Genomic DNA, 15,857 nt, shown 5'->3' with positions numbered 1-15,857 from the left:
GAGATTGTGAGTCAACGAGATTGTGGGTGAACATTATCGGAGAAAGCTGGTTAAATAGATAACTGGTCAAATGGACATTTTGGTCATTTTCCTAGTATTAAATCTATTTTTCTAATGCATGGTATCTGCTAGCCATAATTTTCTATATAAACCCATCTGTCTACCAATATCTTTCATGAACTCAGTACCACTATCTTGGTAAAAAGTTGTTAGCAACCTTTGTGTGAATAATTAAGGAATGGCTTTATCAGGAAAGTTAATCGGTTACGTGGAGGTCAATAAGAACGGTGATGTCTTCCATGATTTATTTAGGCACAAACCGCACGAGGTGGCTGCAATTGCCCCTGATAAGATTCATGACTGTGAGTTACATGAGGGTGAGAGAGGGGCCGTTGGATCAGTCATCTCTTGGCACTACACTCATGGTACGTATCAAATGACATTTTTTTTCGAATCTTGTGTCAGATATTTATTAGGTATATTGGTTTTTATTAATCCTAACTATCGTCTTTTGGTCGCTACCGGTCTCAACTAACGAATTGGCTGCTGATGGTCCCAACTTTTAACGTATTTGTTCCTAACGATCCGCCACTAACAGAATACTTACGTCATTAGTTAAAGGTCGCCGGAAAAACGTTTTTTGCAAGAAAACTCAAATTTTTTCCCGAAAACTCAACATTTCCGTCCCAAACATCTTGGTAACTTTGTATCGGACCTTTAGGAACTTTTTTCTAGTAAAAGCCTCAATTATTGAGGTCGCCAGAAACCCTAAAACCATCGTCGGAATCGGTTGATGGTGTTCAAGTGGTGGTAGTTGGTTGGCGGTGAGTCAATTGGTGGTGGTGGCGGTATTCAGGTAGTGTTTTCCGGCAACAAATTTGACTTTTACGGAAAAAAAAACGTTTTTCCGGTGACCTGAAACTAACGGCGTTAGGGTTCTATTAGTCGCGGACCATTATGAACAAATACGTTAAAAGTTTGGACCGTCAGTAGGCAATTCATTAGTTGGGACCGGCAGCGACCAAAAGACAATGGTTAGGATTAATAAAAACCTATATACCTATTTATGAATGCTAAAGTTTTGCATTTCTACATGTAAAAAGAGGGAAAGAAGAAAATATCAAAACAGATAATCGAATCGGTTAACGAGGAAAACCAGATGATTGTGTTCAAGATAATTGGCGGAGATCTCGTGGACGAGCTATACAAGAGTTTCAAAGCCATATTGCATATTGAACCAAAGGGTGATGGGAAGGTGGCTGCATGGACCTTTGAGTTTGAGAAGCCGGACACAAGTGTACCCTATCCAACATCTCTAATGGATTACGTTTGCAATCTTGTTAAGGATTTGGATGCTCATAACAATGCTATATAGTTCAAATCAAAGATAAAAATGGATTGTGGGAACCAAAGTTATGCAGGCATGATGTGTGTTTTAATTTCCTATTGTAAGATGTGTGTTTTAGTCTCCGATGGTAAGAATAAAGTTAAGCCATACATGTTGCTTGTATGTGTGCACGCAGCACGTAGGCTTTAGAAATGGCTTGTAATAATCTTTTGATATCATGCATGGATTCTTGTTGTCATGAGATATATGTATTGATAATAGTTGTAATTAATCTGCTGTTTGTTTACAGCTTACCCAATCTGGGAAGCAACATCCGTTGATGAATGGTTATACAATGGTGGTCCTTATGAGCTAATCGTTCTGCACTTCTTACTTGGGTGTAGCTTGTTACATGGGTCGTGAGTGGGACCTTTGTTTCCATCTGGGAATGCGACCTTGGATTGTTGTTGCGTATTCAGCTGGTCTGGATTCGACCGGGAAACACAAAAATCTAAAGAAAAGCACATAGGTTCTTGATAAACTTGATCGACTTTGCCCTATTGATAACCTGTAAAATTTTCAAATACCAAGCATCGAACCATTATACAATGCTCAAAAACCTAAACCTTTCGTGACTATAACCATAACAACTTTTTATGTAAAAAACGCGTCAAAAATGCTAGGAAATGGCTAGAAAATGTGTATTAAATGATTTTCGATGAACTAATTTATGCCATTATATGTTTGTCGCAAATACGTAACAAACTGCAGTTTGTTACGCACTTGTGACGATATAACGTGTTGCCATTAAGATAAACATAAAAATAGATAAACCCTAACCAATAATTAGAAAACTGACCCTGACAACTTAAACCCTAATTAAAGATACTAAATGACTCATATGCCCATGACAGTATGACACATTCCATTAGTTTCATAGCAGCCCCTGCACATTTAGGGCATTAATGGTTAATTCATATGGAACATGCATTGTCCAGCGGTGACAAATCATTAAGAGATGCTAACAGGTATAGAGATGGTTGAGATACGACGACAATAATTCGGCCAATATTAAATGCAACTGCTTTTGTGGATCACAGTACTAGAAAATTGTAACAATGATTATTAGATTATTAAATTATCAAGCTCGTAAAAATGCATATATGTAATCAAAGTCGTGTTGCTATTTTATATTTTTAACTTGATTGGAATATTCGAGTGAGTAATCTTTTTTAATAAGTTAATTAAGAACCTGTTTATTAAACGGATTTAATAAACTCAATTATAAAATTAAGTCAATAACCAAAAACTTGATGTAGAAATGAAGATAAAACTGAGAGCATCCATAACGCGGGTGAGGCGTGTCCCTCCATTTGGATGATAGGAAAGGTAGTAAATGATTTTCAACAAGCCATTTTACGCCACTTTTCGTAAATGTGTAGTAAACTGCAATGATTTCTAGTAGTGTCGTTAGCATAAGCAATTAAACGCAAACAATAAATAAACCCTAAAAAAAGTCCGAGTAATTAAATTCTAACCAATAATTGCTAAAGTGATCCTGACTACTTAAACCCAAATTAAATAAACTAAATGACTCATATACCGGCGTTGATACATTGGGTTAGCTCAACCCCTGCATGTCAAATCCAACTTCACCGATGCGTTTAACTAGTTTCTAATGTAAACATGATTAAGTCCAACACTATTTACGATTCAAATCAAAACATACATTTGTTCTTGTAAGTTTTTTGAATTTCGGTTTAAATGAAATTTTGTGTCAAGTTATCAAGGATGCAATTCTGAGTCGATTTATACGCACTTGTGTACTTTAATCGAGTTTGGGTTTGGTAGCGAGAGATGATGGCTCGAAAATAGGGAGCATGTCACTGAAGATCATCACGACGCCAATAATTCAACCAATATTTAATGCAACTACTTTTGTGGATCTCAGTATTAAAGAATTGTAACAACAATGATTATATAAGTTACTAGTTAACCCGAACCAAAGAGTGCATAAAGATTATTAAAAATGAAATACATCAAATTATACCGATCTACCATACTAGAGAATTAGACTTCGACCGAGTTTTTTTATCCAAAGAAAACCCAATGTTTTTTTCTTCCACAACTTTGCTTGAAGGTGTAATGCCGATCTGTTGAAAGTTTTGTTATTTCTTGCCCTCCATATGCTCGAACTCGTGAATGCAAAATAGATTGGGCTACCTTCTGTTGAGATAGGCTCCTGATAGTGAATTTATGAGCTCCAAGATGTCATTAATAGAGAAATTAGCAAACAGCGGGGTTATATACCTCCTGCTAAAAGGAATTAAGACACCCTAAATTATTTAAAATGAATTAATCAACTACAGATGTTTAGAAAATTTAAACAAACTAAAGGATAGTAAGATTTATCATATACTATTTATTTTAGTTTTTTTTCCTTACTTTAAGGTCATCACTTACAAATTTTATTATCATTGTTTTTTTTTTGTTTTTTTATTAATATTACTATTATTATTCCTTAAAAGGTTCATTTCCAATAATGTTTTTTAATAAGACTTCGTTACTTTGGTTTTTATTATTTTTATTAAATAAGACTTAATATTATTGATTTTAGAAACTTTCCCACTTAGAACATGTAAAACACATGCACTAAATAATGGACGGGATTTCCACTACCAACTGAACATCTTCACCGAAAGTCACTAGGATTTGTTTTTCCATAACAAATTTGAAAGTTCAAATTAAATAAAGCCCAAACTAAGTTTATAGCTCAAAACAAATAAAAACCATTAACTTTTTTTCTTTTGTTTGAACGAGAAATCAAACTAAACAGGCTTAAACAGAAATAGGCTCAATAGAATCATCATTTTTTAAAAGTCCAAATCAAATAAAGCCCACACAAAGTTTATAGCTCAAAGCAAATTAAAACCATTAACCTTTTTTTTCCTTTTGTGTTGAATGAGAAACATATTCAACAAAATCATCATTTTGAGGATGAAGTTTTTAATACGGTTTTGGATATACAAATTCAAGAGCCTGTAAATAAATTCAGTGAGGTCTTAACTATTTTGTTAGAAAATATGTCCGGTTTAAATCTATGAGATTCGTTTTTTTAAGTTTGGCATATCTAAGATAGTGACATTTTCGGAGATGTATCCGAATGATTTTAGTAATGAAAAAAAGAGGGTGTATTTCAGATGTTCGTATCAACTTCTATCACACTTTAAAGAAAGATGATAAATCTGCAAAATTGTGTGGAATGTGCAAACTTACATGTGTAATGGTGGAAACCGAAAGCACGCCACTTTTCCTTTGGTTTATCGAATATTGAAGCTAGCGCTGGTTTTACCGATTGGTACCGCAACAGTTGAAATATGTTTTTCTTAAATGAAGCTTATCAATACGGATTTGCGCAAGCGAATGTATGATGAGTATTTGAACAATACTTTAATTTGTACGATCGAAAGAGAAATATTTGATAAAGTAAAAGAAAATTGTGTGATAACTCGATTTGCAAGCTTTTAAAAACTGAAGAGGGGAAATTTGCACCCATGTGTTTATTTTATTTATTATCACGTTTCTACTTTTGTTTCATTTACATTGTATGAAATAAGGTAAAAAAAATTTAATGTTACCCCTGATATTCATGTGTAGGTCCGCCACTGCAACATGGTGTATCCTAACGTGATTGTGTTGCCTATTAATTCTATAAGAGATTGCCAAAATTACCCATAATTAAGGTGACTTTGCCAAACCATGCACCTAATCATGCAAAAAAAAAAAATCTTGATAGTGATAAGTGAGTGCTTTGACTTGTAAATTGGTAAAGACAAACGAATGCTGTTCATGTATGGTAGCCAAAATTCTCTATATAAAGCCATAAGTGTCTGCCTATATTTTCCACGAACTCAACAAAACCTCTTGTTAAAAATTGTTTGGCCCTTGGTGAGAGTATCAATAAGAGATGGCTCTTTCAGGAAAGTTAATTGGTTACGTAAATATCAGTAAGAGCGGTGATGTCTTCCATGATCTCCTCAGGCACAAACCACACGAGATGGTTGCAATAGCCCCTGATAAGGTTCATGACTGTGAGTTGCATGAGGGTGAGAGAGGGGCCGTTGGATCAGTCATCACCTGGCACTTCACTAGCGGTATGTATAACAAAACTTGTTTAATTTCTTCCCAAACCTTATGCAATATACCGACTAATTATAATTTGTGTGCATGTTTCTAAATGCAAAAAAAATAAGAGGGAAAGAAACAAACATCGAAACAGATAATTGAATCGGTGAACGAAGAAAACCACACGATTGTGCTCAAGATAATTGGAGGAGAGCTTGTGGATGGAAAATACAAAAGCTTCACAAACACATTTCATGTTGAACCAAAGGGTGATGGGAAGGTGGCTACATGGACCTTTGAGTTTGAGAAGCTAGACACAAGTGTGCCCTATCCAACTGCAGAGATGGATTACCTTTGATCTTATTAAGTATTTGGATGCCCATAACGGTACTAAATAGTTCGAATCAAAGATGATATGTCAAAGAAACTGCAGTTCTCAATAATGTGTATTTTGATTTCTGAATAAATGAATAAAGTTCAGGCTGATATATATGCCTGCTTGTGTATGTATGCTATAGAAATGGCTTGTAAAATTACTCCTTTTAATATCATGCAGGGGCGTATATTTATCATCTATTTATCATCGTTCTCCACATGTGATATTGTTGATTTGTTGTTTATATACCTTGAATCCAGTGTTGTAAAAATCACTAGTTGGGCGGTGGGGTGGGGACTAGCGATTAGTCGGGATTAATCGAGATTAATCGGATCGGACTTTAATGTTACGTACACATTTTATATGTATTTTTCAGTTTTATACATACATAAACACATTTTGGCCAGAAAATGGCTGGAATTTCGCTTGAATATTACCAGAAACCACTGATTTTGATCGAAATCCGCCGGAAACCGTCAATTTTTGCCAAAACGCATCAGAAAATGCCGATTGGTCCTGATTTTGGTTGGATTTGACCATTGGCCGATTAGCCAAAAATTAATCAGTGAAGTGGTAACTAGCGATTAATCAGAGATTAATTGGTGTCTAGTCGGGATTTTTGCAACACTACTTGAATCTCGATCAAAAGGAACAAAAGGACTTGTGATTCAAATCAAAAGATACATGACTAATAAGCTGGTGTATGTATATGTTATGAATCATGGTTTCATATGAAATTTTGATTCCAGATAACATATCAAGGTCACAATAAGTTTTAATCAATTTAATGCACTTGTAATTTAATGTGTTTGAATTTGGTGGCCAGTCAGCCAGATAAGGTGGTTCCATTAGGGGCCGGTCACATTTAAGGATGGGATATTGGTCACACTGGTTTTATGTGATTACAAATTTACAATAGCGAAAACGACTTGTTTCCGGCCCTCTTAGGTGGATAATCCTCAACAACAAAGACCCCCCCATTTGGAAGAAGTATCAGAGAATGCATGCCAAGGCGTGTTCATTATTATAGATCAGAAATAGAGGAAAATTAGATGAGTTTTAGGTACAACTTTTCGTTTTAATCTAAAAACGTCTATGTGATCATATGTTATTACTTGATCTAGCATCTTGCTAGTTATTAATTATATTTTCTTTTTGAACTGCGAGATTAGTGTAACACACAAACTAGCAAGATGCTAGACGTGCAAAATAGTTGATCAAAACATAATACCTTACGGGGTTTTATTATTTTTTATGTATCGGAGTGTTAGGTTTCTTGTCCTCTTCTTTTCTCTCCCTTCACACCTCTCTTCGCCACTTTTGTCTCCAAATATTGGTTGGTTGTCAATCATCTTCGCCCCTCGTCCCTGGTATTTGTCGCTTTGCCGCCGCATATCAATGGTCATCGCCCTTTTCACCCGCTCGTCTCTCTTGTGAGGCGTGTTTCTTTCCATTCTTCTCTCTCTGTCGCTTTACAGCCACACACACACACACACATATATAGCGGTTAGTCGTCGGCCCTCTTCACCCGTGTCCCCATTATGTGGGGACTTTTTTTCCATTTATTCTTACTATCGTCAAGTCCTGAGAAAGCAATGTAAAAAATATTCAAAGACGTCTGATATAACGCTAAATATATATAAATCTCGTGTATATTTTATTTAATATTTTATTAGTTTTGTTCGGTTTTATGTAAGATTTTTATACTACTAACATATTTGTATATTTTGTGCTCATATTTCTATAATCTTCTACGAATATTAAGTCTATGGGCTCAGATTTCCAGAATCTTCTACGAATATTAAGTCTATGGGCTCAGATTTCCAGAATCTTTTACGAATTTTAAGTCTATGGGCTCAGATTTTCAGAATCTGTTAAGAATTTTAAGTTTATGGGTCTTGAAAGTCTATATAAACACTGCTAAACTTAACCCTAATCATAACCTGAAGAAGCCAGACGAATTTGGAGTTTTCCAATGCTTAGGATTGCAACTTTTGAAGGCTTTGAATGTGAAGAATCATTCGGTGAAGCGCTCCTAGTTTGAAGACGAAGAACACGGGTTCTATCTTTTGTTTTCTTTCGTTTTCCTTTATTATCGTCATGAATTCTTCTATGATTGTTTTGTTTAAATTTAAGATGCTTGGCTAAAATTTTATGAACTACTGAGGCTTATGATGAACCTACTTTGACGTTGTGATTTGACTTGGGATTATTCATCGTTATGGTTTTATGATTTTATAAAAGATTTAATCATATTAAATTGATGCATACGGATGTTTAGGATTGTTTAATGAGTTTTATTCCATAGTTTCCTTGATTATTATTTGTCATATGACAGGTTGCTATTAGGTCAATTACTTTGTGTTCTTGATTATTTTATGATTGATTTGCAATAAGATCATAGGAATAATATTATCAAATAAACCTAAGTGTGCTGCTAACCTAAATAACTGTAAGGTGCTAGGTTATTGATAGATCTTTATTATTTAATCTTGCTAGATTTAGTTCTTCGTAAGGAGTCCGTCTATGTTTGATTATTTATTATGTTCTATTGAGTCAATTAAAGTTATTAAATTGCCTTTAATTTTCGCGCTGTAAGATAGGATTTCATTATAAAGGAACTAAGTCATAATTAATTAGGTGAAAGTAAGGAAACTTGATTTTTAATACTGGTGTGCGTTAAAACTTATTAGAAACCTATAGGTGTCTTCTTGAGAATGGTCACGGGTCTTGTTCGGGTTTCTTTTAAGTGTCTATTTTACGATCCTAGTCCATAACTAAATATTTTCCCGGTAATTAACAACTGAAATTTAGGGGATTCTAGCCTAGGTAGTTTTACATTATCATCTGATTTAATCAACAAACTTGTGCTTTCGTTTAATTTACTTGTTTTTTTAATTAGTTTTTAATAATAGTTTTTAATTAGTATTTTAATTAAAAACCCCCTTAAACAAATAATAAATAAATAAGTTGTGTCTGTAATTGAGTATAATTAGCTAATAAACATAGTTTAAAGAGTCTCGTAGGTTCGATATCCGGACTTACTTAGCTTTACTAGAGTCGATCGGTTCACTTATTGGTTAGTAGTTTAGTCGAGCTTTAGAGAGTCTAGAGTATTACTTAGTGTCTAGATTAGCGTAATTTAGTTAATAATTATTAGACTACTTTTAGCACATCAACATCCTTTCTAGGATTTTTTTTTTTAATTGAAAACCCTATGGTTCGTTCTTTGCCATATATATATGTATTTTTTTTTTGCAGTCAACTTTATATAAAAAGATGATGGTTAGAAAAACTAACCAAGCATCATAAGAACAAAATCACATGAAAAGAAGAGGGTTTTGAAGCCACCCGGTCCACGAAATTCTAATATTTTTGTTTCTAGTAATAATCCATAAAATGAAAAATGGACTATCAAATAAAAAATGAGCTTCTTTTTCAAATCATTAGTATTGTAGACGCCTTTATTCCTACATTTCAAATTACCCACCACATTATAAAAAAAATTGCTTCCACCATGTTTTTTTTTTGTTTTTTGCCATATCTTGTTATTCAGTTATTACAAGGATGTTTGTAGTTGCACCCATAAATGGTGGGTGGTTGGCACCAGGGCTGTCAATTTATGACACGGACCTGTTAACACGACACGACACGACACAGGTTTTAACAGGTTTGGGTTTGAGCTTAACAGGTTTCATGTCTTAAACAGGTTGACCTGTTTAAGACATGTTTAAATTCGTGTCCTAACAGGTTAAAGACCTGTTAACCTGTTAGTAATCCTTGTAGATTTTTATTTTAAAAAATAAATATATATACACTCCTAAAGTCTTAAACATAAAGTCATATTTACAAATGGTATGTCATTAATGCCCGTCAGAACCAAATATTATGGTTTTTATGGATGTTATGCTTTGCTCATATGGTTTTTTGTTTCAAGTATGTTATGGATTTATGGTTTTTTGTTTCAAATATGTTACGGATTATCTATTAATTAAGACTTTTATGCTCGTTTTGAAAATTTTGGTTTCGTTACACTTGTATTATTCATTGTGTCTTTAAACAGGTTCCTTAACAGGTCTTAACAGGTTAACCTGTTACTCAACAGGTTCGTGTTTGTGTTTGGAAAAAATGACACGATTAGTTATCGTGTCATGTTCGTGTTTAGCACAACAGGTCATCGTGTTTTATCGTGTCGTGTCCGGCATGTTATGACAGTCCTAGTTGGCACCCCACCTCTAAGAGTGGTCATAAACATGCATGGCCCTCAAATTCATCCCATCCTCTATCAATGCATCCTTTATAACCCAAAAAAAGAAACTTACAATCATCAAGCAGCAATTAAGTAATGATGCATCCACATTTGGTCCACATAACACGTCTAAAATTGGTTACAAAAATCATAAAGATGATAGCCCAAAAAGTCGAATAATAGACTGGACATGGAGCTACTGAAGAGGTAGGTCCCAGCAGAGCCCAGTTGGACCCGCAAGACTCACCTTAAACAGGGACGTCTGCGCAGAGACCAACTGGATCCGCAGGACCAACCATGCTCAGAGACGTGACGTCCTTACGCGCAGTATGCAAGCTGGTCCTGCAGGAAATGCCTCCCATGGTGAAGGACTCCGCCTGTTCCCGCAGCCTCGGATACAAGCCATGAGGGAAGGCCACCCGCGCAGCATGGCTACACGCACTAGGTACTTAGCTCTCGATCGTTCAGTGTCACCTGAAGGAATGAGCAAAGCCGGGAGCAATCCCGCACAGAGGCGGGAGGGGGAATACTCCCGCCCAAATAAGCCAGTCTATACTGAAGGACCTTTTACTGTACCTGACGAGGTATGGGCGAAAGATCTGATCAGGGATACGACAGCTCACTGATACAGTATGGCGAGCAGCATGCTCCTGTACTGTATCACTATTAAGCCGCTGCCTACTCACCAACTACTGTCATACCACGTGCGTAGCCGGCAGTTGGTGGAAAGGGAATAGTATACAGCAGGCCTGGTCACTATCAGCCGCTACCTACCCACCAACTACCAGCAGGGCACGTACGTAGGCTACTGTTGGTGGAATAGGAACACTGTTGCAGCCGGCCATACCTCTTTGGAAACCTACCTTCGGCTATAAATACCCCAAATGGTATGATCATCAAAACACAACATATCTTACTACATTATCATATTATACCTGATATCTGCTCTAGCAATCTCTTAATATACTTTTATATTTAAAGAGCAATCTAGTCTGATTCTCACGCCGGAGGGTGGTCACAAGGAGGAACCCCCCCCCCCCCTTCTCAGTGACGAGCTCACGGTGTCTGTTTTGCAGGTTATCAGAAGAACCATCTTCCAAGGGTCTAACCCCTCGTGGGAAACAGCTATCCAACCCCCAGGTTACCAGTAATCTGTCCGGGGTCCGGTTAGTGTTTCTTCATTGGCGCCATCCGTGCATAAAGCTAGAACTTTATTTTTCTCCAGTTTTTTCAAACTTCTACAAAGATGGTTAGAGAAATTCCGGTAACCATAACCCCTGCTACTAGGGGGAATACCGGCAACACAGTTTTTACGAACACTACCCCGGCTACCGAAGCCGGGGCAAGCGAAGTAAATTTTACGAACACTACCCCACTTACCAAAGCTGGGGCAAGTGCAGTAAATGATCGCCTACTGGGATCCATTGATACCCAGGTTGAGAAACGAAGACTCCCCCGCCAAACTCTCGATGAAGTTAAGGCATGGGCGGAGGCACGACAAAAGGAATTCCAGGCTGAGTTGAACGAACGCTTGCGTTCCGTGCAACAGGCCGACGAATTCGAATACTGGGAGGATGACTCAGAGGAATCCGACTCCGACGCGAACCCTCGCCATAGGGCAAAAGGGAAGCATAAGGAAACGGAATCCCAACCGAAAAGGCATTTTGGACAAGCCTTCAAACCAAAAAGCACAGGTGGAAGTCCTCGAGACTTCTCTAAAACGTTCAGACCAAACGTTGCAAATGCAGGAACGTCCAAATTTGCAAGGGACATTGCTGAGGCAATCGCCCCAAAGAGTGCCAAACAAATGCCCAACATAGGCACATATGACGGTATATCTGATCCAGACGATCATTTGAACAGGTTCATAGCAGGGGCAACCGTCAGCAATTGGACGGAACCCACGTGGTGTTACATGTTCCAAATGACGCTGGTTGGGGCTGCTAGAGCATGGTTCGATCGTCTACCAGTCAACCACATCTACGACTGGGCAGACTTCCAACAAAAGTTTAGCCAACACTTCAGCCAGCAACGGAAGTATACCGAGGAGCAATGGACAATCCTCAAATGCATACGAGAGGAAGACGAATCTCTGCCAAACTTCATCACTCGCTTCAACTCAAAGAAGCTAAGTTTGGGCAATATCAGTGAAGATCTTGTTCGCGCTGCCTTCATCCAGGGCGCACATGACCCAGAGCTCATCCGCACCCTAACGGGTAAAGATGGCATGCCATCCACATGGGATGGCATCATGACAGCAGCAAAACGCTATGCGGAAACAGAGAAGCAACTGGGTAGAGATCTCCCACAGAGCACAAACCTCTACACCCAGAGGACGAGAGAAGACAACGTCCTCACCGCCCGATTAAATAAAAAACGAAAGCTAGGCATCTGGCAGTCAAGGGTAAACTTTGACACCTCATCCGGCTTGCAAAATCGGTTGGGCGGAAGGGATAATGTACAGTCGCACCGGAACTCCAGATGGACGCCACTCACCAAAAGCGTCACTGAGATATTCGCCACTGAAGGGCTCCCATGGCCAAAACCGCCAATAATCCGACATCGTCACGATGCAGATCGGAGCAAATACTGTGACTTTCACAAGACAAAGGGCCACAACACTGAAGAATGCATAGATGTAAAAGATATGGTCGAAGCATTTGTCAGAGATGGGACGCTCGCGCACCTCGTGGCGTAATAAAGGCTGAGCAGGCGGGTGCGTATAGAACCCCAGCTGGGGAAAACACGAATCAATTCCAGCTTCAAAATCGAGACTACATGCTGCGTAAAGAACGAGATCCCGAACCAGGTGCGTATCGGCTCGATGGCACTCCCATCCCGACAAGGAAGGGAGCTCATTTACACAGTTTGCATGTAAATCAATTCCAATTTGTAAAGAAAAGGCCAAGAGCCACTTCTAATGGAAATGATTCTCTTAAGAATATCGAAGCTGATGATTTTACATTTAATACTTTTCTGGACACTAATATGCCGGTTTTCACCGCATAATTACGTGAAGTCATTGCATGGGAAGGCGGTCCTACCCGCCCGAACCCAATAACGTGACAAACCTTCACGCAGGTCAGTTGAAGGGGAAAAAAAGTTCAGCACCCAAAAATGAAAGTGCCGGTCTATCCGCATGAATCATTAAGGAAACTGAATAATAACCTACCAACAACCGCGCGTCGAACGGTTAAAACTATCCAACACTGGTGACGGCATTCACATTACGTGAAGTCGTTGCGTGGGAAGGCGGTCTTACCCGCACGAACCCAATAACGTGGCAAACTTTCACGCAGGTCAGTTGAAGGAGTTCAATTATTCCATTAAATGAAAGTGCCGGTCTATCCGCATGAATCATGAAAGGAAAATGAACACTAACCTATCGACAACCGCACGTCGAACGGTTCAAAACAAAATTCTTATAAAGGTAAGAAAAACCTACACGCAGGTCAGATAAGGGTAAAGTTTTGCCATCCTACTAAGTGCAAGTGACGGTTCTACCCGCACAATCACGAAAGAGGAAGCAAAACTTTACACCTATTATCAACCACGTTCAAAGGTTAACTTATCCTCAACAGGTAAGAAAAACCTACACGCAGGTCAGATAAGGGTAAAGTTTTGCCATCCTACTAAGTGCAAGTGACGGTTCTACCCGCACAATCACGAAAGAGGAAGCAAAACTTCACACCTATTATCAACCACGTTCAAAGGTTAACTTAAGCTCAAAAGGCAAGAAAAACCTACACGCAGGTTAGATAAAAGTTAAAGTTTAGCCATCCTACCAAGTACAAGTGACGGTTCTACCCGCACAATCACGAAGGAGGAAGCGAAACTTTAACCCACTATCAACCACGTTCAAAGGTTCTTATTCTAAACACTTGGAAAATTGCTAATTTAAACTAAGTATGCAAGTCATAAGTTTATAAAGCAAGGAACCCAAAGAAGGAAATAACAATCTTATACGCAAAAAGATTAATATTTCAAGAATATATTACAAGAATGGCCGGGTAACTACCCGCCTAAAAGAAAAAATAAAAAACTATACAAGTCTTAGCAATGGGAAGGGATCTTCAGGATCAAGCCTCAGGGCCGCTACCACTTGGACCCGCTCCGTCAGAACGGGGTGGTTCGAGGAACGCTTTGAGGACAGCTAACCCATCATCAGCAGCAGCTACTTCGTCCACCTTCTCCACCACTGGATGCGGGAAGGCGGCGTATTGGTTCAATGCTTGGTCATAAATGGCTTCAGTATCCACATTGAACAAAGGGAAGTTGGAAGGCGGGACGCCTTTCTCAACAAACCCTAGACCAAGCATGAAGCCGGCCTTTTCCCCATCATCATGAGAAGCGTTGAGGGCTGCGGTCATAGCATCATCGTAAGAGGTCTCTGAAAAGACCCGACGCACAACCTACAAAGAAAACACAAGTATTAGAACCTCTTCTTACAAAAGAAATGCGTAAAGATAAATCTAAACATACCTGAGGCAACGCTTCTCGAAGAAGCCATCGGAGGGCAGCTTGAGCTTCGGTATGGGCGCGTTCGGCTTCGCTCTTGTTAAGGTTGGCAAGTAAAACTTCCTTAGCGGCAGCCTCTTCGACGCCCTTAAGCTTCCGCTGGGTCTGGTCAAGCACCCCCCTTTGGTCCAGGATTTCCTGGAGTTTCTTGGCATCTTCCATTGCCAAGGCATCATGAGCGCGTTGGAGAGCCTCTAATTTGGCCTTGAGCTCCTCATTCTCCACACGCAAAGGCTCAGCAACGGCTTCAGCCTTGGCAGCCCTCTCGGTTGCGTTTCGCGCAGTCTCCCTGGCCAACCGAAGCTGTTCATTCACAGCTTGAGCAGCCTTGGAGCGGGCCTCGAGTCGCGCCTGAACTTCAACCTCGAGGGCCTTGAAGGCCTTCTCCTTGTCGGCGGCAGCTGCCGCCAGCTGTTGGTTCTCCTCCCGAAGAGCACGCGCCTCAGATATGTCCTTGGCGTGAGCTGCTTTCAACTTGTCGTTTTCACGACAAAGCAGCTCGACGCGCGGCTGCATCCGGGCCTGGAGAACCCGAAGCTCATTAGTTAGCCTACCCTCCTGGTAGCTAACCATGGCTTCCCCCAACGCGCCCGGAGGAGCAGCGTGGCGAACCCAGTCCACGCACTCCACGGGTGTGCGAAGGGTTGTTCCTCGGCGTATGTTCCATCGAGGAACATACACTTCATTGGAATCCGACACTGCAAAAGAAACAAAAGCAGTAAGGAAAAGATGATGAAAAACATAAGGGAAAAAGAAAGGAACCCTACGCACCTGTAGGGTCAATGACAGGCCGATAGCCGCCAAACCCATCACCTGAACCTAAAGGAAATCCATCCAACAGGTCAGGCAGACGGGAAGGTGGCAAAGATCGGCGTGAAGCCCTGCGCGTACCTGATGGTCCGGCCATTGGTGCCGGTGGCGCGGGCATGGTGGCAGCCGCCGTGGTCGCCGTCGTTGTCTCCGCCGCGGTCGCCGCCTCCTTAAAAGCAGCAGTAACCGCCGGTTCCGTGAAGGATGCTGTAAAAATCGCACTCACGGCCGGCGGTGACGTCATCTCGGCCGGAACAGTTGGCTCGACGGAACGACCAACTGGACCAGCGGATGCAGGCGCAGGCGACTGGGTCGACGCCTCAGGAAGGCTGACCGAGCCTACCATCATTGGCGAGGAAGTACTCCCCTGCGTTTCACCCAGGATTGCGTCAACATCCACGCCTGCACAAAGAAGAAAGTGTTAAAAGAAAATTATTGACAAATCTACAAAG

The 15,857-nt window shown here is 39.7% G+C and overlaps 1 protein-coding gene across 1 annotated transcript; it reads left to right on the top strand.

The window, feature by feature from the left end:
- The first annotated feature begins 216 nt into the window (after positions 1-216).
- On the top strand, positions 217-1,510 carry LOC143610722 (MLP-like protein 43). Its single transcript, XM_077085120.1, has 2 exons — positions 217-425; positions 1,104-1,510. The coding sequence occupies exons 1-2, from the start codon at positions 239-241 to the stop codon at positions 1,373-1,375; spliced, it is 459 nt and encodes a 152-aa protein (XP_076941235.1). The 5' UTR covers positions 217-238; the 3' UTR covers positions 1,376-1,510.
- Positions 1,511-15,857: the final 14,347 nt, after the last annotated feature.

The sequence above is a fragment of the Bidens hawaiensis genome, unplaced genomic scaffold (assembly GCF_021521415.1).
Source record: "Bidens hawaiensis isolate Kalapana, Puna unplaced genomic scaffold, B.hawaiensis_p1.1 tig00027589_1, whole genome shotgun sequence".
Taxonomy (NCBI): domain Eukaryota; kingdom Viridiplantae; phylum Streptophyta; class Magnoliopsida; order Asterales; family Asteraceae; genus Bidens; species Bidens hawaiensis.
This window is presented reverse-complemented; position numbering and strand designations above follow the sequence as displayed.

Coding starts and splice junctions, on each gene's coding strand:
- LOC143610722 (XM_077085120.1), top strand. CDS start 239: ATGGCTTTATCAGGAAAGTTAATCGGTTACGTGGAGGTCAATAAGAAC. Junction 426..1,103: donor CTCTTGGCACTACACTCATG/GTACGTATCAAA, acceptor ACATGTAAAAAG/AGGGAAAGAAGAAAATATCA.